This window comes from Camelus dromedarius, chromosome 19 (genome assembly GCF_036321535.1).
Source record: "Camelus dromedarius isolate mCamDro1 chromosome 19, mCamDro1.pat, whole genome shotgun sequence".
Classification (NCBI taxonomy): Eukaryota; Metazoa; Chordata; class Mammalia; order Artiodactyla; family Camelidae; genus Camelus; species Camelus dromedarius.
In genome coordinates, this window is record NC_087454.1 from 6527538 (window position 1) to 6554537 (window position 27000).

At 42.6% G+C, this 27000-nt stretch overlaps 1 protein-coding gene and 1 long non-coding RNA gene across 6 annotated transcripts in view; one reads left to right on the forward strand and one right to left on the reverse strand.

Moving 5' to 3' along the window:
• Window positions 1-27000, forward strand: part of GCNT2 (glucosaminyl (N-acetyl) transferase 2 (I blood group)) — a 109591-nt gene that overhangs the window by 32015 nt on the left and 50576 nt on the right. Inside the window, exon 1 of one of the 5 annotated variants that reach the window (XM_064476181.1) lies at window positions 4960-6714. The exons of 1 other annotated variant lie outside the window; for it this stretch is intronic. In XM_064476181.1, the coding sequence (XP_064332251.1) occupies window positions 5793-6714 (922 nt within the window). In that variant the 5' untranslated portion in view covers window positions 4960-5792. Of the gene's footprint in view, window positions 1-4959; window positions 6715-20829; window positions 22115-27000 lie in introns of those variants that run through there. 3 more of the 5 variants (XM_064476182.1, XM_010994428.3, XM_031435205.2) reach the window with 3 other exon arrangements.
• On the reverse strand, window positions 12548-25166 carry LOC135318605 (uncharacterized). Its single transcript, XR_010376806.1, has 3 exons — window positions 23908-25166; window positions 21156-21777; window positions 12548-15425 (listed from the first exon to the last, which is right to left on the reverse strand). It is a non-coding gene; the product is annotated as an uncharacterized LOC135318605 (long non-coding RNA).

A 27000-nucleotide genomic window follows, 5' to 3' on the forward strand; every position in this document is an offset into this window, starting at 1 on the left:
TGAATTATGTTCTTCAGTTCCCTTCAGTCAAGGGGAAAATGTTTCTAGAATTTAATAAAGTACTTGGCACTCCTTGGTGTTTAAAATGTCCTTTATTTAATTAGTCACTCCTGGCAACATTCGTGTGAGATATGAACTTCATTTGATAATATGCAAAACTGAAAATGAAGCCCTGGACCAGCTAGGAAAGTGACGAGGATGTTCTGCAAGTAATTTCTATGAAAATCCATCTTCCGGAATGAAAGACAAATCTATTAAGTAAATTCAGGTTTTGCCAAACACAAAGCTGCTTTTCTATCCTCCTGACTTTTTCAACTTGGGCCTTTGGTAATCATCTCTGGGAAAGAAGGTCTTTCCCCATCCAGCGATGGGTCGGCCAAATAGAAAGTAGGCATCAGTGAGTTCCTTCTGGACTGTGGGCTTCAAGAAGAAATGGGGACACTGCTATCCAGCACCTGGAGACCCTAAAGATTCGGGGATCCGTTTCTTTGCCCTCTGTTCTGATTGAACAGTGTATCGTAGTCAGAAGGTGGGGCCTACAGTCTCGCAGCACAGAATTCTCAGTGATCAGAAGCTTCAGGTCTCCCTGGGGTGGGAACCCTTGCTGTAGCAGTGACCGTGAGATCCTGTAATTTCCAAATCAAATCAAGGACTTTGTGAGGAATAGAGTAGAGGAAGGAAAGAGCAGGCGTTTAGAAAGATGAAGAGCCCAGTTGGCCACTGGGTTTGGACCCTTGTTTTAACTTTTCCCCACGACACCCAGCCTCTACAATCCAGCCACAACTCAAACCCGAGGTCTTTCTGTGCAGAGAGAAGTTAGACGGTTAAAACTTCTGAGGTTCTTGGGCTCAGCGCCTCCGTTAGCCTTTGGCATTGAACCCAAATGTTGTCAGGTATCTTTTCCAGGCAAATGCAGCTGGAAGGGGCTTTGGGGGTCAGACTCTAACCCAGAGGTGCTGTTCACCTGTCAGCTCTCTGCTTCAGCTTTGCGCTGCCCCAGCGATCTTTAATTAATCGACTGTTTGAAGAAGACCAACTTCTTCTTGCATTTTCCTGCAGTCCCCCTTCCAGTGACTTTATGTCCCCCCGAACTCTTTTCTTCCCCACAGCTTTCCCTCAAGATCTGAAATTCCCTCTGACATCTCGGGCCAGCCCCCAGCTGGGTGCTTTTTTGTATATTACTTCTGGAATCCTCTCAGCTCCACCAGGAGGTTGATGTTGGAAAATAACCCAGATGCAGAGGTGTGGGTGACCCTGCTGGAAGGAAGCCATCATTGAAGAACCCCCAGAAATGGCAGGGGGTGTTGTCTCAAATTTACCCCAGAGGAAGCTGTGAGGTGTGAGGTCTGATGACTGGTTCAAGAGCTCCAGGCTGTCAAGTGTGGCTTTGGCCCAACTGAAGACCTTCTGACCTACCGTCCAGGGTCTTCTGGGCTATTTTAAGCTCTGTTGCTTCTGGCTATTTCTTGTGGTTACCAAAAAAAAAAAAAAAAAAAAAAAAAGAACAAAGAAAAAGAAACAAACAAACAAACAAAAAACCATTGATGAGGGTAAAACAGGGTACAGAATTTAGCAATAGTAAGTACATAGCTAAATAAAGAAAGAGAGGGACGAGAGCCTGGGCAGGGGAACAGCTGGCGGGGTCAGAAGACCGAACGTCACATGCACTCAAAGCCAGTTTGACCCAAGCGTCTCTCGCTCTGTGATCTCAGCAGGCTTTCGTGGACACTGAGAAACTTTCCATTAGGTTTCCCTGGTTTCTGACTTGGGCACAGAGGTGATGTCATGATGAAATGAACGCGGGAAAAGCGCTTTGTGTACCCCGCGGCCCCAAGCAGAAGGAAGACGAGGAAGCTGCACTGTGGAAACGGGGCCCTTTTCTTTCGCTCCCTTTCTACAGTCAGCTGTCAGCATGAAACGCTAAGGGCAGTTTTCTTAGTGGAATACATATTAGTTTATGTCCTGGAGTGAGAATTTATAAGAATGTACATTTTGTAGAAATAAGCAAGTACCGGTTGAACTCTGGGACTTCAGTGCACAGCCTACCATTTTCGGAGTGGCCAAGTCACAGGTCTGTACTGGTTCCCAACTTCTTTAGAACTCTAGCCTACCTGACCACTGCCTTCAACTTAAAGTTGGGGGCATCCGTTTTGATCTAATGTTCAAGCGGGGATGAAGAATTGCTGTTCTCATCACCATCTTCTACTATTTCCCATACTAGAGAAATGATCAGTGGTATATTACAAAAGGGCCTCAGGAAAGCCAGGAGGGTCGGGAGAACCACGTTTCCCACGTGGTGGTTTCCCACGTGACCACGAAGAGCATAAACATCAGGTAGCACTCAGTAGATGCAAAGAGAAGATTGATTCTGATTCTTGTAAAAATGTCTAGCATTGTCAAAGGCAGAAGACCCTCGAAGCATGTCAGGTGAGGGACAGTGAAGGACACCACAGCAGTGAAGTCCTAACTTGCAAACGTTCTTTACCCTGTAACCGTAGGGTTGTAAATTCAGGGCAGAAAAGGCAAATTATTACAGATGCTTTTATGCATGAGATCTCTGGAGGGATGGAACCATGCCAAGAATGAAGAGACAGCCAAAATAAACAAAGGAAGAGCTGATGCAATTATCTGGATATATTAGGAGAAAAGGCTCTAAAAATGATTGGATTGGTTTAGACAAGCACACTGAGGCGAGGATGCCTTCGTTTATTCATCCCTATTGTTAATTTCACTTGATGTGGACAGTGGATGCCCAGAGGGCTATTAAAAATTAAAATTAGCAAAATTTTAGTCATCATTTCAGGAAAGATTGCTCTTTGTGGCTACTGTATTGAAGAAATGATTTGCTATAAAGAATTTTAAGTAGATACATGAAAGTTACGTAAACGATATTGGGGTTGATTGAGTCATTCACTTGGGGACATACAGACCAGACTGCATGCACCTGAATCGTGCAGTGGGGTCTGATTTCTAAAACAAGTACAGACTGACCCGCCAGTTCTGGAGAATTTCCCTGGGTCCTTTCTTATCATCATTTTCTCTGCTCCCGAAGCTTACCAAATGGAGTTGGCAACCACCTGGTTAACGCGTGAGCTTTCAGCTGAGGTGGGAAAACCACCAACAGCCAATGATAACTCCAGTCTTGCGTTCTAAGGGAAAGGTTGTTCAGATAACACCCAGTGGAAACTAAAGAGCACAGTGGAAAATGTTATGCTCTAGCAGTTAAGTGCAAAATGCAGGATGCAAACTTGCACCTCCTGTGTTTTTAGTAAAATCAAAATGTGTATGTCTAGAGACAAGAGGAAGATGCGAGTGCAGGATGTGAAAACACCATATGCACAAACTATCTGTAACATTACGCTGTCTTTATAATTAAGGTGTTATTGGAAAAATTAGGTACTTTGTCCACAGATCCACAGATACAAATATAGATCACAAATCACAAAATGGAAATCACAAATACAGGATTCCCACACTAATGTGATAAGGGAAATAGGGAAATGCAAACTAGAGCACTCGATCAGTAAGTATTTTTTTAAATTGAGGTACAGTCCATTTACAATGTGTTAGTTTCAGGTGTACAGCATAGTGATTCAGTTGTACATATAGATAGATTCCTTTTCGTATTCTTTTTCAATATGGGCTATTACAAGATACTGAATATAGCCCCCTGTGCTATACGGTAGGACCTCGTTGTTTATCTGTTTCATAGACAGTAGTTAGTATCCGCAGATCTCCAACTCCCAATTTATCCCTCCCCACCCCACTTTCCCCTCTGGTAACCATAAGTTTGTTTTCTATGTCTGTGAGTCTCTTTCTGTTTTGTAAATAACTTCATTTGTGTCTTTTTTTTTTTTTTTTGATTCCACATATAAGTGATATATGGTATTTTTCTCTTTCTGGCTTAATTCACTTAGTAGGACAATCTCCTGTTCCATCCATGTTGCTGCAAATGGCTTTAATTTCATTCTTTCTATGGCTGAGCAGCATTCCATTGTGTAAATATACCACAAATTCTTGATCCAGTCATCTGTCGAAGGACATTTAGGCTGCTTCTATGTCTTAGCTATTGTTAATAGTGCTGCTGTGAACATTGGGGTGCGTGTATATTTTTGAATTAGAGTTTTCTCCAGATATATGCCCAGAAGTGGGATTGCTGGATCACAGGGTAAGTCTATATTCAGGTTTTTAAGGAATCTCTATACTGTTTTCCATAGTGGCTGCACCAGACTACATTCCCACCAACGGTGTAGAAAGGTTCCCTTTTCTCCACACCCTCTCCAGCGTTTATCATTTAGGAATTTTTCATGGTGGCCGTTCTGACTGGTGTGAGGTGGTACCTCCTTGTAGTTCTGCTTTGCATTTCTCTGATAATTAGCGATATCGATCAATAAGAGTTTGATTGCCTAATGTGTGCAGACAGTGGTGGGAGCGCAAATGAAACACCCCTTCTGCATGTGTGCACAACGTGCCTCCACCCCTGTGTGTCTAGTTACCAAATAAAACAAACTGATCCGTGTCATGAGACGTACAACCTAATTGGCAAGGGCTCTCAGAGGGAGGAGCAAGGGGAGGATACGGTTCTCCGGAAGAGGTGGTCATTGTGTCCTTTCCTTGATGTGCGAGCTGGGAGGAGGAACCTTTGTTTACTCCTGTCTCCCAGCCCCATTGCTGCGGGGCAGGCGATGAACTCTTGATATACTTCCTCATTTTATTCTCAGGACTGACCTATGAAGGTGGTAAAATTATTCTCTTCTTTCATAGAGAGGGAAACTCCTCTGGAAGGTTGCTACATCTGAATCGAAGAGCCTCTCTCCTTAAGTTCTAGAACATCCCAGACAGACAACTCCTCCCTCCTACCTCTCCAGGCATCAGGCTGGTCCCCCGTATCCTCCTTGGGCTTGGATAAAATAAACTTGACATCTCTAACTTCAGCTTTAGCCTCTATGCAATTTGGGGGTGATATTGGGCTGTTAGTTTTTTTTGGTTTGAGTTTCTTTCTTTTTCTTTTTTTAATTAGCCTTTATTCAGTAGGTTAGATGGTGAGGTAAGCTTGCTAATGTGCCTTTTTAAGGCCATTCCTTTTAGCAGATAAAATTATGTGCTGGAAAGAATCTGGCTCCATCGTCGGTCATATGCTGCACTTTATAGCATAGTCCGCCAATATGGACAGGGGGCGTGTGTGGAAAAAGACAGGGCTAAGCGATTAAATTTTAAGCACTAAATATTTATTGACAGAGTATCTCTCCAGGCGGTGTTCACATGCTTAGAACTGACGATTTTAACTTGGCAGTGCTGTTTAAGCAAACAAACTCGGTCAGTTGAACTCAATGATTAACAGGAAGCTGGGGAGCGGACACACTTGCCAACCTTTGAGCTGGGAGGAGAGGCTGGGGTTGAGGTCTCAGAGCAGTGATTTGCAGAGTGGTCACTTCACCCCTTGGGGATTTTCCTGCAGGGAAAAGTGGGTACACTGGAGTCAGAACTTCCCTGAAGCAACTTGTTTTTGTGTAGAAACAGATTGCAGGTTAGCAGGGGACTGAGCAAAGCAAATCCAAGGGAGTCACTTCAGAAATGTGTCAGAGAAAGGTGGAAATGCAACGCAGCAGCGAATGAGGACGGAAGGAAGACAGAAAAGGGACGAGCACGTCAACTTGGGGATCGCGGAAAAGCCAGTCAGAACTCCATCTACCAAGAAGATGACTGTGGACTCTGAAGAAAATGTAAGTTAAATATATCTACACTCTGATCAGATCTCAAGAGACATTTTACTCAACCCCTGGTTCTGAATAATGGGCTCTTGGAAGCACGGTCTTTTTTGTGTGTCTCTTGTCACTACCCTGGTTTTTGTATTTGTTTACAATAACGAGTTATGGGAGAATAAAGATTTTCTGAGAGCATCTCTGTCCAATGCTTCGCTATTAGCAAAAGCCTGTCATCAGATTGTTCAGGGGAAGGTTTTTTACCCCAGAGAGAATGCATTGAAAACTTCCCTCAGTGAACCTACCTGCTCTGAGTACATGGCTCAGAGTCACTATATAACAAAAACACTCTCTGAAGAGGAGGCTGCGTTCCCTTTGGCTTACATGATGACCATCCACAAAGACTTTGGCACTTTTGAGAGACTCTTCAGGGCAATTTACATGCCCCAAAATGTCTACTGTGTTCATGTGGATGAAAAGGCGAGAGATGCATTTAAAGATGCCGTGAAGCAATTACTGGGCTGCTTCCCAAATGCCTTTCTGGCTTCCAAGATGGAGCCAGTGGTCTATGGTGGGATTTCCAGGCTCCAGGCTGACCTGAACTGCCTGGAGAACCTGAGGGCCTCGGAGGTGCCCTGGAAGTACGCCATCAACACCTGCGGGCAAGATTTCCCCCTGAAAACCAATAGGGAAATCGTTCAGCATCTGAAAGGCTTTAAAGGGAAAAACATCACCCCAGGAGTGCTGCCTCCCGATCATGCGATTGGACGGACCAAATACGTCCACCAAGAACTATTAAGCAAAACAAATTCCTACGTGATTAAAACCTCAAAACTGAAAACTCCAGCCCCTCACAACATGACCATCTACTTTGGCTCTGCCTATGTGGCCCTCACAAGGGAATTCGCTAGCTTTGTCCTTCAAGACCAGCATGCACTTGACTTACTGTCCTGGTCCAAAGACACCTACAGCCCTGATGAACATTTCTGGGTCACACTCAATAGGATTCCGGGTATGTCTGTCTCTTAACTTTTGTTTTTATGAATCAACATTGTGTGGTTAAACCGGAACAAACTGCTGAAAAACAGTAAATAATAATAATAATAACATTTTAAAGATCTTTACAGTTTCAAGTGTTAATTTAAAAAAATCTTGATAAATGACAAGACCCCACAGTATAGCACAGGGATCTATATTCAGTATCTTGTAATAAATTATAATGGAAAAGAATCTGAAAAATAACATATATATAACTGAATCACTTTGCTGTATACCAGAAGCTAACACAACATTGTAAATTAACTATACTTCCGTTAAAAAAAATCTTTACAGCAGCTCTGCTCACAGAGTGGGTGATATAATTCATCTCCATTTTACAGATGAGGAAACTGAGGCATAATGGTCAGCAGGGCAGAGGTCTGACTGTCTGACTTGATTTTGCTGATATACCAAGATGCCTTTCTGAGCCCATAGACCCACTGCAAATGGGGGCAAAGGATTGAGGGAGCAATGCAAAGGAAAGATTAAACCCAACTCTCCTTTAAATGTGATGGCATTTAAAACCAGGAATAAACATTATAAATTAAACTAAATTTGCATGGCAACTCAAACATTTTAATAATACTTTTGCCCCTGCTGAAGCTCCCATAGCTAAATTCACATCCTTTCAAAATGAGAGCAACTTTAGAATTTTTCATTTGCAAGTTCTTTCCTGGAGTGGAATCTGAAATTTAGAGCATCTTAAAGATGGCTAGACCAGTGCCTTCTTTTATGGACAATTAAACTTCAGTGTAGTTACATGATGTGTTCAAATTTCCCAACCAATAAGTAAATGTGCCAATTATCAACCAGGTCTCCTAAGCCTAAGGTTCAAGTTGACTTTTGATTAGGTCTCAGTTGTTCCTAAATTAATTCCACCTTTCATTGGTCCAAGTTCCTAATGATTTGAATAATCTCAAATTGTTTACAGTGAACCAATTCAGTTCTGCTGGTTCAATTCGAAATAAAAATTCAGATTCACAGTTCAAAGGGAAAGTAACTTGAATTAATGTGAGGATCAGGGTCATGGTTTCTTGACATGAGTGGTTCAACCCTGGATGCATTTTACATTTGCCTAGAGCTTTTATAAATACATTTCCTGAATTCCTGGGTGGACCTAGCCTTCAGTACTCGTTCAACCTCCAGGAAATTCTCAGGAACAGCCAGGGCTGTGAACCATTGTGGATGCTTGCTTTTGATGTTGGAACACAAAGCTTCCTAGACTTAGAATGCTTTTGAAATCTGTGGTTTTCCCAGAGCAGGAAGGGGTAATGTTGTAGTGATGAAAGAAATCAGGGCTCAAGTACATGCTGTAAAGATTTTTTTTTTTTCCTGTGGAACTGTAGCAACCAGAATAAGGGAAGTGAAAGCTCCACTTCTGTCTGATGTGTTGCTTAAACCAAGTATGATGTGGACTGTTCAGGTCTGGGCACCAAACTTTACGGGGAGACATTGACAAAGCAGATTCCCAAGAGAGCAGCTAAGAAGGTTAAAAGGCCAGACCCCATTTTTTTTTTTCCCACATAATTAAAAGATCTGCTCATGAGAGAGAAGTTAGATCAACTCTGTAGTTTTAGAAGAAGAACCAGCGTCAGTGGCAGGAGACACAAGAACCCATCGATCTGGGATTAGAATGGGTAGCTTGCTCAGTGGTGAACAAGCCCAAGGGATGGGCAGGGGCAGAGGCAGAGGCTGGAGAAACACTGTAAACTAATTTATCAAGTGTTGGACAAGATGGCCTGCGCGTCTCTTCCACTCTGAGAGTCCACGATTCTAACTCATGATTCTAATCAGTTTATTGAGCAGACACTTGAGTTAACACCTTGGCTGCTCAACATGATTTACCTATCGGAACTGGATTTTTACACCTCTGGTAGAGATCAGCAGTGATAGGTCAGCGAAACAGTGGAAAAGAAATGGACTGCTCTGCACATTTTAAAAAATTTAAGAGTGAGCCCTTGAAATGGTTTCTGTTATGTGTATGAAGGATCCTTACTAGAGGCTGGTGGCCCCTCACTGGCCCAGCCAGCTCTTGCAGGATCTGGATCAGGCTTGAGTGTAGGGTTCGGTCCTGAGGAGGTGAGGGAGCTAGAAACTTAGGTGGCTGTCTGGTTTAACTGTTACTCCTGCTGTGTGAAAATCTGGGTCATTTCTGTTTTGAGAGTCCTTCTTAGTCGATGTCTGAGTTTGTTGGTTGTTTTGGACATTTTAAGATCGTTCTGGTCGACTGCAGTGACTGAGGGCTTACTGGAATTCTAAAAGCAGTAATGCTAATTCAAAAAGATACATGCACCCTTATGTTCATTTCTGCATTATTTATAATAGCCAAGATTTGGAAACAACCTAAATGTCCATCAATGGATGAATGGATAAAGAAGATGTGATATAGATATGGATATAGTGGAATATTACTCAGCCATAAAAAGGATGGAATCTTGCTATTTGTGACAACATAGTTGGGCCGAGAGGGTACTATGCTAAGTGCAGTAAGCCAGACGTGGAAAGACAAATACCATATGATTTCACTTACATTGTGAAATTAAAAAAAACAAAACATGATAAAACAACCAAACAGAAAGAGAGTCATAGATACAGAGAACAAACAGGTGGTTGCCAGAGGGGAGGAGGGTGCAGAGAGAAGAGAAACAGGGAGATGAAGACATACAAACTTCCAGTTACAAAATAAACCAGTCATGACTATGAAATGTACAGTGTGAGGCATATATTCAGTGATACTATAACATCTTTGTATGGTGACAGATGGTACCTGTGGACTTATCATGGTGATTATTCTGAAATGTATAGAAATGTCGAATTGCTATGTTGTATAACAGGAAATAACAGTGTTGTAGATCAATTAAACTTTAAAAACAAACAAATTCATAGAAAAAGATCAGATTTGTAGTTGCCAGAGGCTAGAGGTGGAGGGTGAGGAGGGGGAAAATTGGACGAATGTGGTCAAAAGGTACAAACTTTCAGTTGTAAGGTAGATAAGTACTAGGGATGTAATGTACCTCATAATTAATATAATTAACACTGCTGTATGTAATACATGACCTTTTTTTAAATTGACGTACAGTCAGTTTACATGGTGTCAATTTCTGGTGCACAGCACAATGTCCCAGGAATGCATATACATACATATATTTGTTTTCATATTCTTTTTCATTAAAGGTTATTACAAGATATTGAACATAGTTCCCTGTGCTATACTGTAGAAACCTTTTATTTTATATGAATGTTAAGAGACTAAATCCTAAGAGTTCTCATCTCAAGGAAAAAAGTATTTTTTTTTCTTTTGTTTTTTATCTATGTGAGATAATGGACACTCACTGCAGTCATCATTTCATGATGTATGTAAGTCAAATCATTATGCTGTAGATCTTAAACTTATACAGGGCTGTATGTTAATTATGTCTCAATAAAGATTTTTTTAGGTATCAAATTAATATTTAAAAGCCATTAATTTCATGAAAATACTATTAATACTTAATATTCAGAAATAACATCTCTTCCTGTGGTGACCTGTCTTAATTTTATACTAAGGAAGCTAAAAGTGGATTGAAGAGAAAACAAAAAAATAGTAGGAGTTGGGCCCCACTGAACTAGGATCAGTGGTCACCAATTAGAATGCATTTCAGGTTTATGCAACTGTAGTGTGTTTTGAACAATCTAAAAATCTGTTTACTCTGTGGAGTCAGACAGTGGCCTCTAATTTGCTGGTGGGATTTAAATGCAGATGAGTCCTGGCTCCGCCACCTACAGTCTGTGTGGTTCTGGGCAAAATGCCTAATTTCTCTGAGTCTGATTCTTCATCCAAATATCCCCTGTCGGACTGTGGGACAGATTAGGCTATATACACAAATTGTACCTGGTACGTTGTAGGAACTCATTAAATATTTAAAGAGAGGGGGAACAGATGAATTTCTTCAATGCTGATTTTTGAGGTTTTAATGTGATAATTCTAAAACTTGTGTGGGTGACACCCCCCCCCCCACCAAATAATGTGCTTTTGAAAGTGCGGGGGTGATTTTTTTTGCTAGAAACCGAGAATGTGGCCCACAGAGGTTTTCCCCTTGGCTGTTGCTTTTCTTAGAAACATCACACGCTTAGAATCTGAAGTGGCTGGTTTCTCTTTCCTCTTATTAGGAAGTAGGCTTCTGTGACGAGTGGCCGGCCTCTGACTCTGCCAAGCTTCTGTCACTCTAGGTTGGTCTGAAGACAAATGGTCCCCAGGCCTTCGCTTGCACGGTCCCCTTGTTCCTAAATGCCCTTTATTTTTGCTGCTCATTCTGGCTTGCTCTCCAGGTCTCAGGGGGATGTCCCTCACTCCCTCACAGGAGCTTCCCCTCTCCTCCTGCACAGAAGCAGCCACTCTCCCCTCCCATGTTACTCCTGCTCCGGCCTAGTTGCCTCCCTCTCTGGGGTTCTAATCGAGGGTTGAGTGAGGAGCCAATAAATGGCAAAGAGCCTTATTCTGTTTCTCAACTACAATATTTTCTTCAAATGAAGGACATTCCCTTTCACTTTTGCAGAACGTTTATTTTGTTATTTTCCATTCTAATTCATCTTTTAAGCCATCCCTGGGGCAGGTGTCCTGCCCCACACTCTCTTTTCCAAAAGGCCAACATCCTTGCCGCCTCGGCTAAATCCATCAGAAAAGTCTGGCACAGTGGTGGGTCTGTGGGGGTCGGTAGACATCTGACTGCTAAGGTCACTAGACATTACCCTCTTTCCGCATTTGGAAGATTGCAGTTGTCCATTTTTGTTCAGGTCCAGAAAAGTGAAATCAAAAATTAAGGGAATTTGCCAGTCATTTTGACCCCGAGGGGCTTTGGTTTAAAAATATCCAGAAAATGCGAAGTGCTTTCTTCTGCTACCACTTGAATTCCTTGTGTAATTGCTAAGCCCCAAGCCGACCTCTCGGCCTTTGTGCTGGTTTTTGCCCTAGGCCTCTCTTTGCCTGGAGAAATTCTGATTATCTTTGAAGGCCCTGAGCTCTGTGAAATCACTGACCACTGACCACCCACCACGCCTGGGGCAGAGTTGATATTTGTCCTCTGGGCTCTTTTTTCCCCTCCCTGATAGCCCTTATCTTCTTGGGAGTTTGTCATTTCAGTATCTGTGGAAACGGACAGAATGCAGAATCCTGGAGTGTCCAGTGAGATTTCTATCTTTCCAGGCTGCAGCCCACACAGCGCTGGGTGTCAGGTGGAATTCAGTTCACCTGCATTGTTAGTGTAAAATAAACGTGGTGTTGCTTGCATGTGAACCCGGAAGTTTTTGACTGTCTTAGTCACTGACAGCTTATAATCGACCCAGGGTTAGTCACTACAAAGCCTTTCTTGAAGGCCAGTGAATCACCATCACATGAGGTTGTCCCAGTGTCAGGCACTTGAAGAAACTGCCTTTTTCTCCCTAAGTTAACAGTTTTACTGAGGTATGCTTTACACATCAAAGAACGGAGGTTTGGGAAGGGATAGACGGGATTTCAAAACTGTAGAACAGATAAACAAGATTATACCGTACAGCACAGGGAAATATACACAAGATCTTATGGTAGCTCACAGAGAAAAAAATGTGACAATGAATATATATGTGTTCATGTATAACTGAAAAATTGTGCTGAACACTGGAATTTGACACAACATTGTAAAATGATTATAAATCAATAAAAAATGTTTAAAAAAAAAGAACGGAGGTTTGTAATTCAGGTACATGATTCACATAACCATAAAATTTGCTCATTTCAAGTCAGCGATTTGATGATTTTTAGTATATTTACAGGTGTGCCACCATGACCCCAATTTAATTGAGAATATTTTAATCACCGTTCAAAGAAACCTCATGTCCACTTACTGCCACGCTCCATTTCCACACCCGACCCTTCGATTTCTGTCTGGATTTGCCTTTTCTGGACGTTTTGTATAAATCAAGCTGGATGTATTTCTTCATGTTTGGCTCTTTCTACTGAATGTGATAGTTTGAAGTTCATCCATGTTGGACCGTGAATCAGAACTTCACTCCTTTAGATGGGTGACTACTATTCCATTGTGTGGATATACCACATTTTGTCTATCCATTCATCCACTGATAGACATTTGAGTTGCTTCTACTTCTTGGCCATTAGGAATAATGCTGCTATGAACTTTCCGGGGCAAGTCCTTGTATAAACACATTTTCATTTTTCCAGGGTAGATTCTAAAAGTGAAACTGCTGGTGTCTGTTAACTCTATGTTTAACATTTTGAGGAACTGCCGAGCTGGTTTCCAAAGCAGTTGCAACATTTTGCATTCCCATCAGCAGTGTGTGAAGGTTCCAGTTTCTTCACATCATTGTCTGTCTTTAATTTCACGCATTCCAGTGGGCGTGCAGTGGTATCGCCTGTAGTTTGATTTGCGTTTCCCTAATGAGCAATGATGTTGAACATCTTCTCATGTGCTTGTTGGCCTTTGGTCTGTCTTCTTAGAAGAGGACTAAGTGCCTTTTGGACATTGTTTCTTTCAGTCTCGGTGTTGTTTTGATCCCTGTTTTATAGATGAGGAAACCGAGGTGTGGAGAGTTTGTGTTACTTTCCCAAGGACACTCAGCTCTTAAGTGCCAAAGTCAAGACACTTAAATTTGTTTCGAAGATGGGGTAGATTAAAAGATGAAATTGCCCAACATTCACATTTCAGGTCCAAAATGTTAATTCAGGTTTCTACTTCCTGAATCATCTGACTAAGCAATTAGCTAAGACTCACTTAAAAAATAAAGCAACCCATTTATTTTGTTTGTTTGTTTCTCTGTTTTATTTTATTTATTTTAATGCCCTTTTTATTTTTTATTTTTAAAATGAATTTTTAATACTATTTTTAAATTAAATTACATTAAATCAAAGTAAAAATTTACTTTCCATTTACACTTATTGCAAACTACTGGCTATAGTCCCCGTGTTGTACCATCCATCCCTGACCCTATTTTACACCCAGTAGTTTGTACCTTCCACCCCCATTCCCTCCCCCACTGGTGACTGCTAGTTTGTCCTCTATATCTGTGAGCATTAAAACAACCCATTTAATTGAGACACTGTAGTTACTAACATGCACTAACATGTAGTTACTAAGATTTGACCCCTTTTCTGTGGTTTTATGCAAACCGTAATTCCTACTCCTTTTAAAAACCAAATGCCTGGGGTTAACAGATACACACTACTATATATAAAACAGATAAACAAGGACCTACTATATAGCACAGGGAATATATTCAATTTCACATATAACCTATAATGAAAAAAAAATCTGGAAACGTATGTATATATATGTATGTATATGAATAACTGAATCGCTTTGCTGCACACCTGGAAATAACATTGTAAATCAATTTCACGTCAATAAAATATAAATTTTTTTTTTTAATTTTTAAAAAGAATCAAATGGCTACAATTCCCTCCTGCCTAACAAAAACCTTATTTGCTATCTCTAGTCTCTGGCCTTTCTGCCAGCTCTTTAACAGTGAGATGAAGGGGTTTATGCTGGAGTCCTAGTTAGGGTTTTGTGGCTTTTTCTTTTTGTTTCTTCCATTTCACAAGAGAAGCCCTTGGCAGTGGTCTCCATTTGCGTGTGTGTGCATTGGTCTGTGCTAGCTATATTTGACCACCTAGAAACTTAGAGGGGGTGGGTGTTTAAATCTACACCTCTTTGCTGCTTTCAACACCTTTTCTTGTGTTATCCAGCTCAACACATTCAGGGCTGCATCTGACAGAGTTTCGTAACCATTTGTTTTTTTCCTCCGAGGATTCATAAATGTATCTCTCTAGTTTTCTCCTTATTAGGAATGAAGTGAACTTCAAATTCCTATAATCTCTGCAATCTTAACTAGCCTCCTTCTAGCCGGGGTGAAAAATCATAACAATTTTTACGGAAAGTAAATCAGGTCCTCCCCCCACCGCCACCGCCCCGCTTCCCGGTAGAATTTTCCATGCAAATGCTGAGCTGTATGCAGCTGTGTTTAGCTGCTCTTTGCGACTTGACAGGGCTCAGTCCTGCTCTGTGAGACGCCAAAGGCTTCAGTCTTACGAATCAGGCAAAAGCTGAGTGTAGGGTGGGTTTAAGGCTTTCTTTGCTTCCTAGCTTCAAAACCGTAAAAGGGAAGGTTAAGATAGGAGGGGAAATGAAATTAAGGACAAAGCAGGATTGGGAATAAAATTAATGGCAACAATAGGTCACTACTGGCAAGAGATGGAGCCTGAGAATAGAAACCTGAAGTCGTTCTGCAGGTCATGGAGCCCGGAACAGCCTTGCATAGCCTCCTTCTGGGCACAGCTGGAAATGGCTCCATCTTTTCCCAAAGCGTGTGGAGTGCTTCTAGCTCAGTTCCCCAACTGTTTCCTGTAGTGGCAGCCTCCTGGAGACCAGTGACCTTCTGAGTTGAGACTCAGAGTTTCCTCAGTGGGTACCTTGGGGGAGGTGGAAGGACAGCCCCTAACACCAGCTATCCGGTGTCATTCACACTTCCTGGTACCCCGTTTTAACATACGTTGTCCTTGTCAGCGCAGGTGGCCCCTCCATCCTTATCCAGTTTAGATGACACGTGCTTTAAAGGCTGGCAGTCAGTTCTGTGTTGATGAGCGCAAAATGTTTTTGAATTAAGTGTTGACCTCCTGCTCTGTTTTCTCCTGGCTCCTTTTCTGCTGGGTGTCGTTCCCTGGTAGGAAGGAAAAGTGGTCAGGTCGTGGCCAAGGGTGGTTAATGTTGGGAGGCAGAGTGGAAACACCCTTGGTCTGCTTAAGGAAGAAATTATGTGGGCTCTGGTATGCGGTACTGCAGAGCAGTTGATCATCAGTGATAACCATACAAACCAGTTATTCCAGAAAGACACCTGATCCCCACTCACCTGGAAGACTCCTCTGGAAGAGTATTTCTAGGTGAAGGACTTTAACTCATTCTATTCATTCATTCATTCATTCATTCATTTCTGGTGAGATATTATATAACATAGAAAAGGGCACATATCATTAGGGCTCAGGCTGATGCAGGGCACGGGACTGCCCCCACAGCAAGGCACACAGCATGAGCGACACCCCAGTCACCACCCTGATGTCTGACAGCAGAGATGCTTTTACCTGCTTTTGTCCTTTATGGAAATAGAAACACACGGCAAGCGCTTTTTCTGTCTGCCCTTGTTGGCTCAGGGTTATGTTTGTGAGAGTCCCTCTTGCTGTCGCTGCGGGTAGCTCTACGGATTCAGTCTCACGGCTCTGGGAGGTGCGGGTGGGCGGAGACGATTCTGTCCCCCAGGGAACACCTGGCGATATCTGGAGGCGTTTTTTGGTTTTCACAGCTTGGGGAGGGGGAAGGGCAGGGGGTGATAGTGGCAACTGGTGGGTAGAGACCAGGGATGCTGCTGCAGATACTGCCGGGCACAGGACAGCCCCCACGGCAAGGCACAATGGGGCCAAGTGCCAAGAGCGCCAAGGTTGAGAAACGCTGCTATGTAACTATACAACTGTGGTTATACACTATCACCAAATAGCTATATAATTATAACAACTCTAACTATAACCATTTAACTAACTATATAACAGCCAACTGTGGGTGGGCATTTGGGTCCGTTATAAACATGGCGGCAGTGAACGTTGAGCTGTGTGTCCTTGGATGAAATTGGACACGTTTCTGTTGTGTAAATACCTGGGAATGGAATTGCTGGGTCAGAGGATATGTCTGTGCTCACCCTGAACAGACATTGCCAGTTGTCCATCGTTGTCCCAATTCACGTGTCCAACGGCAGTGCATGAGTGGTCCGGTTGCTCTGCCTCTGCCCCAGTATTGGGTATCTTCTGACTCTTGTTCATTTTTAGAAAAATTTTTGTATCCTTCTACAGCCTCCCCCATGGCAGCTTATCACACTAGATACTCAAAGCATCGTTGTTTGTCGGTAAATAATTGTAATCTATATTTTGTGGAAGACTGGGATTACGCACAGGTGTGCTTGCTGTGTACAGTAAATTCGAGCATGCATTTGCAGCAGGATGATTTGCGACTAGGGTTTGTCTTATGTAAATAATAGCAACTTAGCACCTTTCTGTATATCCATTTTCTTTCACTCTTCCTAAAAGTACCAATTATCTTTCCATTGTAAATTTTATTGAAGGGATCAGATTATCCACCGTTTGAATTCATGCTTATTAAGTATTTCCAAATTATACAATATTGTTTATCCCGCAACATAGGCTGTTTTGTTTACAGTATATTTCTTAGTCTTAGGAAAATAGGTCGGGGGGAGGCGGGTCACTGAGGAAAAAGAAATCATTGAATTTTGGCATCTGATCCATTATTTCTCAAACTTTGGTCTCAAGACCTTGTTAGAAATGCAAATGATTAAATTCCACCTGAAACTAACTGACTTCTTGGGGTGGGGGACCCTGCAACCTGTATTTTAACAGCCCTTCCATGTAGAGATGTTAAACAGAAGTTTGCAGACTTTTGATCTAAACTCTCCTCAACCTCAAGCCACAGGCACACCTAGTTTGGCTGAATCCTTTCTGGAAACAAGTATTTTGGTAAAACCATGAGTCAGTTCTTCCTCCAAAGTTAAGCAGTTAATTTCCACAAGCAAATTCAGTGGTGAGTTTCACCCTGAACTGTTTATTGGCTGTGACCTATTTGGGATCATTTTTCATTTTCTAAGTCCCCCAATAACAGGCTCTTCGTAGCATTAACTGCTACATTTCTGCTACCAGAAGATTGCGTCCTGTCTGCACACACTTTGACATTTGCCTATGGGAATTTGTGTGTGGTGTCTTTTGCAAATATTTGCTTAGCATCCAGGAAGTGATGCCTTTGCTACATCAAAATCAGATGCAGATTCCTGCAGCTCACACTACCATGGTATGACCTAGTATGGATGCCTTCTGAACCTGCCACCTAGGTTCTTGAAAAGTCTGGGTATTAAACTTCTTCCCTGCTCTGAGACAAGGGTTTGAAATCACGCTTTGGGTTCTGTGATCTAGACAACAACTTCTGTGCTGCTAATTAGATGAGCGGTGTAGAAAGGAAAATGATTGAGTCCCAGGAGAAGGTGGATCTTCCCCAGCGAACCACACTGGAGGACTTCTGAGTTATGGGAGAACTGTTTTTTTAGTTAAAGATGTGCTTTGGAAATGTCTACATTCTTCTTCGCTTTAGCATTATGATCATTTTAAGAAAAATATACATACATACATAAATACACAGATCGATAGATCGATCGATAGACAAAAGGTTTCGTTTACAAACCATCTGGACACCCGCAGCAGAATTAATTGGCTGTACAAAGTGAACTGGATTGTCACCATTCTCTGCTTTCTCATGAAATACTCTAAGTTCCAAGGGGGAAAAATAAATCCCTACATTTGATAATTAAGAATGAATCCCTGAGTCATTTGACCTGCTTCAGTAACTGCACAAACCACACAAAAATGACCTTCCAAAGAACAGCTTCCTGCAAGACCAAGGACCTCATTTACCTAATCTTTTCTGCCTTACACCTCTCAATGACACGCCAACAAACCTTATCAGACCCAGCCCTCTCGGTGCCCTTTCCCTGTTACATAACATAATAAATCTAGCAGTTTTGCTCAAGCCTGTGTCCCCTCAATTTCTTTCTCCACTACAGGATAGCAGTTAATTGAGAACGGAAAAACAAGTCCCAGAACAATTATGAAAGTATAATGGCGTTTGCATAAGTACATGCAATTAAACCAGGGGAAGATGCGCGAGGATGTGGGGCTATAACTTGGTGCTGCTGCGGTTACATTTACAGTTAGGTCTCCATACAGGCGTGGGCTGAGAGGCAAGAGAAAAAAGTACTGTTTGTCTGGTAAAATCACACCTCCGGGTAACTAGATGTTGGCTTTAAAGAAAAAAATCGTGATGGCTCTCCTAGTCTTTGCTCTTCTAACATATAAATTAAAACAGTGGGCAAAACATGGGTTTCAACATTCCTTCTTCCATAGCTGAAAATGGTTTCTACCTTTAAAGGTGGAAATGTGGCTAGAACTCAGGTTCCCTGGGTTTTGCACTGTTCTCCATTAGTAATCATGGGGGTTAATGGATAACCCTTCCTTGACATAAAAGAGAAAGCACATCTTATGTGTTTAATGTGATTAAAATGTTGTGGGGTGTTTTGTGTTTTGTTTTGGTTTGGTTCAGTGTCATTTAATCTGTCTGGTCAACCCATCTGATCATAGTTTTTGTTGAAACTGATCAGAAGAAAAGATACCTGCTGCTCTGTTCCCAATTCTAGTTAAAAGAACATTTACTCAGGAGCACCTGGAACCATGGAGGATGTAGACACATTCATTTACTAACTCAATACATATAAACAGGTAAATAATGCCCCCAAATGCCTGGTGTCTCATCTGGATAAACAGGTCACAAGGCCTGTTGGGAAGGAAAGGGGCCAGGTAATGGCCTTCCCCTATTACAACAAGCAGTTTTTATTTTCAAATTTTTTTTGGTGGGGGGAGGTAATTAGGTTTACTTACTTATTCTTAGAGGAGGCACTGGGGATAGAACCCAGAACCTCATGCATACTAAGCAAACACTCTACCACTTCTGCTATAACCCACCCCACCAACAAGTGGTTTTTTTAAAAAAAAGCTCTCTTGTAGGGATTGTTTAATACCGAAGGACAGCCAAAAGGACAACAGGAAAAAGCTCTGTTTTCAACACTCAGACAATGCAGTTTTAAATAACAGATTGACTCCAGAAGTATGATGCAAGTTCCTAATTTAGCTACTGTCTGTATTTCTCAATATAGTAACATTCATGTTTCTCCTCCGTATGTATAAATCTGAACCCCGGTTTGTTGGCCAGTTGGAAATAAAAGCGTAAATAGACTCTGCTGGCCTGATTAAGTCATGTAGTGGAACGCTTTGTCAAACTGCAAGTATTTAAAATATTTTAATATTCATTCTAAGCCAAAAAGCTTTGGCCAAACTAGATCCTGAAATTACTCTCTGTTGTTTTGAAATAGGAGATACAATCACCTGATGTTTAAACGTATTATTTGGGGGAATCCAAAAAAAAAAAAAAAAAGAAGGTTGGGATTGAATTTTCCGTTGTCATGAATTTTAAGTCATTTTCAGCGGGGAGGGTATAGCTCAGTGGTAGAGCGCATGCTCAGCACGCACAAGGTCCTGGGTTCAATCCCCTGGACCTCCATATAAAGAAATAAAACTTTTTTAAAGGTGAAGAAAAATGAGAAGATATGCAATAGTCACCTTGATGTTTTAGAACTCATTGTAAAAAAAGTACGTTGACCTGTATTTTAAAAAGAGCTAGTGGAAAAGTGAAAGGTGAAAGATGAGAACCTTCTAAGTAAAAGAGTTTGAAGCACTTCAGCCAAAACACTGCTATTTACAAATAGGGGGAAACAGCGTTTGTTTCCTCGGTGGTTCGATGAACTTAACTGAGCAGGTAGACAGCACTTCTCTGAGTATTAGATGATGTTCTCTGGGTGGTTAAAACCTGAGTGCCCTTTAGGTCCCCTGATCTGAGCATCATTTGTGCCACGATTCAAGTGCTTTCTGGTGAAGATTTAAGGTCCCATCTAAATCAGGGGATGTAGCTCGGGATTTGCTCATTCGACCTCAGCATCCTATGACAAGCAGCACAGTGGATGCTGGAAGTGGGAGGAGACGGGCTGCCCCCAACCTCAAAGTCACAGGACCAAGAGCCCTGCAATTTCGGATCCCCAAGGACTGGAACTCCTGTGAGCTCTTCTTTTAGAAAAGGGTGGGGCGGGGCCAGAAAGCATTACAAAAGAGCCAGATGACTGAGGGTCTCTTTTCTTTTCGATCTTGTCACTTCGGTCATTTTTTTCCATCAAAGCGGCATATTTGAGAATGGAGGCTACATGATACCCAGTGGAATGTACTGGAAGAGTCGGGGACCAGGCTGTGGATCCCTGCCATGAGCAACAGGAGGGGATGGCTAGCAGGAAACAGGCACGCCTGCCTGAACACATCATTTCAACTTTGGCTTTTACTGCACTAATTCCCCGAATGACAATAACAAGGGGTGATGGGGCAGGGGCGGGGGTGGGGGGAACCTCAGGAAATGAAAGAAAAGAGAGTTGAGAAACTAAATCGGCAGGGGAAACGGAATGAGCAGGGTTTTAGTGACACAGCTAGCCGATGCAAGCAGGGAGCCAGAGGGAGGGGAAAAGGCTGGGCTTAAGCAACCTGCTACTGGGATTTAGACAAAGGCGGTTTGAGAGAGGCAGAGGACGAGGCGGAATCAGTTGCTAATATCAGCGCAGGGAGAGAGCCAGCAGCTGGACTCCCAGGATGAAACCGAATAAATTCACAGCGTCTCCTCCAGGGCAGGAATGACTGGAGTACGTACCAAAGTAAGAACTCAGAGGAACAAGTAAGTTTGGGAAAGGACTTACAGATTTTGACGGTCTTTGCAATCCTGCTCCTCTTGGAGGCATGCCTTCATTGATGCGTTCCCTCTTTATAGTTTCTGTCTCTTGCGTCATCATTTTTATCGTGTTCTATGTGCTTGGTTTTGGGGGAGAGCAAAGCTTCCAGAGGTTAAATAGCTCAGACACTTTGATGCTGACTCAAGTTTGCGCATCGTTTATCAAAGGCAAAACACCCTTCCTCTGGAGAAACAAACTGATGATACACGAGAAGTCCTCTTGCAAGGAATACCTGACCCAAAGCCACTACATCACGGCCCCCTTATCGAAAGAAGAAGCTGACTTTCCTTTGGCATACATTATGGTCATCCATCATAATTTCGATACCTTTGCAAGGCTCTTCAGGGCAATTTACATGCCTCAGAATGTTTACTGTGTTCATGTGGATGAGAAAGCGACAGTTGAATTTAAAGATGCAGTGGAGAAATTACTGGGCTGCTTCCCAAATGCCTTTCTGGCTTCCAAGATGGAGCCAGTGGTCTATGGTGGGATTTCCAGGCTCCAGGCTGACCTGAACTGCATCAAAGATCTTACAGCCTTAGAGGTGCCCTGGAAGTACGCCATCAACACCTGCGGGCAGGATTTCCCCCTGAAAACCAACAGGGAAATTGTTCAGTATCTGAAAGGCTTTAAAGGGAAAAACATCACCCCAGGGGTGCTGCCCCCAGCCCACGCTATTGGACGGACCAAGTATGTCCACCGAGAGCACCTGGGCAAAGAGCTTTCCTACGTGATAAGAACCACAACACTGAAACCACCTCCTCCCCATAATCTCACCATCTACTTTGGCTCTGCCTACGTTGCTCTGTCAAGAGCGTTTACCAGCTTTGTTCTCCACGACCCCCGGGCTGCTGACTTGCTCCAGTGGTCCAAAGACACCTTCAGTCCCGATGAACATTTCTGGGTGACACTCAATAGGATTCCAGGTAGGTGAGATTTCATGTTTCACGTGAAGGCAATGTGCTGTCTTGGAACAGGCTTTTCGAGAGCCTGCTCCTTTTTATGAGAAGTAGAAGATGAAAACTGAAGTGTATGGTTTTCACCCTCATCCTTTCTAAACTCTAAACATCTAAAGAATGATGTTCTTTAGGCGATAGGGAATAAAATAGTCTAGCAAAGCCAAGAACACCCTTCCGTGGCATGGCTTTACAGTTCATTGTGTTCTTTTGCACTCATCATCTTATTAAAGTTTTACCACAGTGGGGATTATTGTTCTCGGTCCCCACTGGTGTTCTTTCTTTGCCCCTAACTTGTCACACTTGTGGTAACCCCAGGGCCTTTGCCTGGGCTGCTCTGCTGTCTACTCCCAGACCTCCACAGGCTCCCTCTTAGCAGCCAGATGTCATCAACCCAGAGAAGCCAAGCTGACCACCCGACCCTTTGCCTTCAAAAAGTTTATCCCCTTCTGGAATTATCACCCTTACTTATTTGCCTGGGTTTGTTCTTGGCCTTCTCTGCATTAGCTCCATGAAGTTGGGTCATTTTTCTACCTTGTTAACAGCTGTATCCTCCAGGCATAGAACACATAGTAAATGCTCAATAAATACATATTAGGAGAATGAATGAATGAATGGGAAAGCAGGAGGCTTTACTATGACACCACAGCTGTCTCCCTAAGACCCCGTGAGCGAAGAAATATTTGGACTCATGTATGTCCCTATGTCATAGGTGAAGAGTTTTCAAAATATACATATATTTTTTAGTTCAGATAAACAATGAGATTCAGAAGACCCTCCTTTCTTTCTCATCAAGACTGTTCTACCTTTACTAATGGACCAGATCAATTATTTTTAAAACTATACAAAACATGATAGGATTTCTTCTGAAGGAAACAGCATGCTTTGGACTCAATGAAAAATACAAAATGGATCTCTGATGAACTCGACAGCATTATTACAGCAAGAGAAAAGCCATCATTGTTCTGGGTTTTGAGGGGCTGCCAAGTTGGAAACATGGGTAGGTGCTCTCAGGCTGCAGGGCAGGGCCTGCTGGGCGGTAAACATGCCAGCATTCTCTGGAAAATACCGTGTTTGGTCTCTGAATCCCGGAGTGACTGGCCGAGTGAACCAGGCTCGCTCTCAGTACCGTACACTTGCTCTTTCCTGACCTCTCCCTTCCTCCCGCCACCATCTTTTCACCTTTTATCTGTTGTTTCCATCGCTGGCATCTCATTGGAGAGCGTTAGTTGCTTAGATGATGTTCATATTTAAATATGTATTCCCTGTCTATTTGCACGATTCCCTTGAGATTTATAAAGGTCCTAGCCACGTGGTTCCACAGAGATCGTATTGAGATGAAGGCGCTTCTCAACTCTGCAAAAGCCTGAATTGTCATTTCTTAAAAAAAGAAAAACCTGGGTGTGGGTTAGTGTTAATTGTCTATGGCCACTTTGCAGAAGGATGGTCAGCCTTATCAATGGCAAATCAATTTAAGAAAATCAAGGGAAAAAGAACTTTTACTTCCTTTTTTTTTTTTTTTCTTTTCTTAGCCCCTTTCTCCTTTCCAGCCCTAATCACACAGACAAGGTGGGAAAACCAAGAATGGTATCTAGACAGACACAGGCAAGAAGACCTTTTTTGCTGCAGGTTTGTGGGGCGACTTGCTGGTCTCTGCCCTCTCACAGTGACAGCATGACCCCGTATCAGTCGCCTCTTGGGCGCTCCCATCTCCCCAGCTACAAAATGAGGCCCCAGGTAGGCAAGACCCTTTATGTCCCTACCTCTGCCTTTCTTTGCAGAAGACACAAGGTCCAGAACCACATAAACACCTAGCACGCGGCTGTCGAGAATTTGTAGAAATGCTGTTGGGTGAGTCTGGACTCCGTCAGCCTTGTTGCCTCTTAGCCTTGGTGAGTGAATTTCATTTCCCTTGTGGGAAATTGGCAGTAAGAGCTCCGCTCAGAGAGGCTCCGTGGTCTGATTCTGCAAAGGATGTTTTTTTCAGAATAGCATGACATTTCCTGGGGTGCTGCCTCCTTCCTCTCAAACTGCGGAAGGCATCCTGGTTCAGGGAGAAAGCAGAAGGATATCCTGCTGGTAGGTGGGGACTTCTTGAATTACAAGTGATTTAAAGAAAACAAACCATCAGATGCTAGAGTGGTCAAACTCCCCATTTTCCATCACACACTCCAATAACTCCAGCGGTTTTGCACGTGAGTTTTCTTTGTGAGGTAAGATTTGGTGGGTGAATCTGGTTCTTTATTATCAGACAGCCTTTCACCATATCGGGTCTTCTATTTTCAGTGTCATGGTTTAAGTAGGGGAAGTCCTTCGGTAAACACAGCATAAACAGCTTTTTTTGCAAATGTGCAAGTTCAGGTCGGGCTGTTCCTTTCCTCCCTCAAAGTTTCCTTCTCTCTGTATCCTAAACATCCTAAATTCAAGTGTCTGTGCTAGAAAGGCGCTGCACAGGCATATCAGGCTCCCTGAAACACCCACGAGAGGACTAGGACCACGGAAATGGTTAATACCCTTTACTAGGTGATATCAGAAAACAAAAAGAGACTTGTTTAAAACTCAAGGGAAAGTATATTCATAGAGGTAGGACTAAATCACATATCTTCACACTGCTTAAAAACTTTTTCTTTTTTCATGTTGCCTTTCTATGGAGAAAACAACTTCTCTCTTGGTTTTCCATGCTTAGGTTTTTTTTCCCCAAACTGCGCTGGACAGGGCCAACAAGAGTAGTTCCATGGGGGCCCCAGTCTCACTTCTTTTTTTCAGGGGAAGCCAGAAGGGGTGGCCATCATTCCATCCTGTGTGGCTGGTGTACCAGACAGATGGTCTAGATTTCTCCCTGGGCCATCGTCTCAAAGGAAACCCTCCAGGAGCAGAGCTTTCCCTGACTCACGCTACAGAGCATGAGGCTCTGAGGGCAGGCGCTCACCTTGAATTCTGGCGCATGTTGCTACTTCCTGGCGTCTCCAATCCTTGCCGTCACTGCTAGATGTCACCTTTAAGAGAATCCATTTCCTCTCGCTTTTCTGGTTATTCCCAGAGCATTTTCTTTGGCTCACCTGTCCCAGGGTGGAGTGCCAGAGGCCTTTTAGATATGTTGCTTTAAGTTTTGTGTAGTTGTATAGTATCTGCAGAAGCTGCCGCTGGTCTGGTTCCTTCACAGTCCATTCCTGGGGCTACCTTGTCTTCTGGCCCCACTTCACAAGGAAGGGGGGCGTCTATCCTTAATGAAAAGGCAAAACTGCTCTGTGCTGTGGCTTCAGCCACATTTTTTTTTCCCCCTCACACCCTGAGCTTGGTCTTTTGGGTTTCTGCTCCTGTGTTCCTCTGACCTTTCTCATGCTATGATGTTTTTCTTCCATAAGAATGTTTTCATTTGCCTCTTCCCTTTTTCCATTTTGTATACTTTTTTTTTTCAGAACCCCTTTGTCAAATAAATTAGGTCAACCCCACAAGCAACCACGTGATCACATTTCCTCATTTTTTTCAATCTTAAAAATAGCATGTATCCTACTTTGATTTATTTTGCTTTTTTCACTTTGAGTTTTATTTATACAGGGACATTCTTTGGGAGTGTGTTATGACTCTTCAAGTTGCATGTGACAGAAACAACTCAAAGTTGCTTAAACAGACACTAGAACTTACCGGGTCATAGAACTGAGGTGCCCAAGGAGGGTCCCCAAAAATAAAGTTGGATCTGGGCTTGGAACAGTATATGTGGGACTCTTTTCCTGCCAGGTCCTTTCTCTGTGGGGTGACCAACCCATCCCTGTTTGCCCAGGTCTGAGGGGGATCCTGGGCCTAAGACTTTCCATGTTAAAACCAGGAAAAGTTCCAGTTTGGTTTGAGTTGATCACTCGATCTCCCTGTCTCTGTTGGCTCTATTCAGGCTGGTCCTCCCCACCTGGTGTCAGAAACGGCAGAAGGAGCTCCAGGTACCTGCTTCTCACAGCTGGCACTCCAGGGAGAAAAGAAAGGGATGTTCCCCCAATGGTTCCAGCAATGGCTCAGGGGAGTCAGATTGTTCCTGCTTGGTCCAAATCCCTCTACTTAAAAAAATCAGGGTCATGAAGAACGCTGACCAGCCTCACTTGAGTCGTTTTTTCACCCTAAAGCTAAAGATTCAGGGTAAGCTATGGGGAACGATGTTTCCTCGCAGCGATGCCCTGCAGCCAAAGGCGCACGCCCCCTGCAGGGGATTCCTGGTCCTGCAGGTAGGGGTTGTCAATGGGCAGCCGCACACGGATTAGAGAGACAAGATTTAACGAGATACATGGGTTTTCAGCACTTGAACAATTGTATCTCGGAGAATACTAATTAAATTGTGGGAAAAGCATGATTTCAATAAACATGCTTCTCTTCCTGCATAAAAACATTTTAATAATAATTATTCTATTTTAATTTATATTTATAAATATAAATATGCAAGTATAAACATACACATACAAATAAGTTAATTACTTAATATAAATGTAACTGATAATTTTATATAAATATACTTTTCTGTATATTTATTTTTTGCAATAATAGTTGTTACATTTGGATAGTACTTAGTAAGCAAAGAGATTTCTAGAACATTATCTCTTTTTTAAAATATTTCATTTATTTATTGTTATATTATTTAATTATTTTGTTTTGGCAGGGGTAGGGGAGGTAATTACACTTACTCATTTCTAGACGAGGTACTGGGGACAGAACCCAGGATCTCACGCATGCTAAGCACTCCCTCTACCAGTTGAGCTGTCCCCTCTCCCTGCACATTATCTCATTTAACTTTTTTTTTTAATTAAGGAAACTTCCTTTATTATTTTTTTTATTGACATATAGTCAATTTACAGTGTATTAATTTCTGGTGT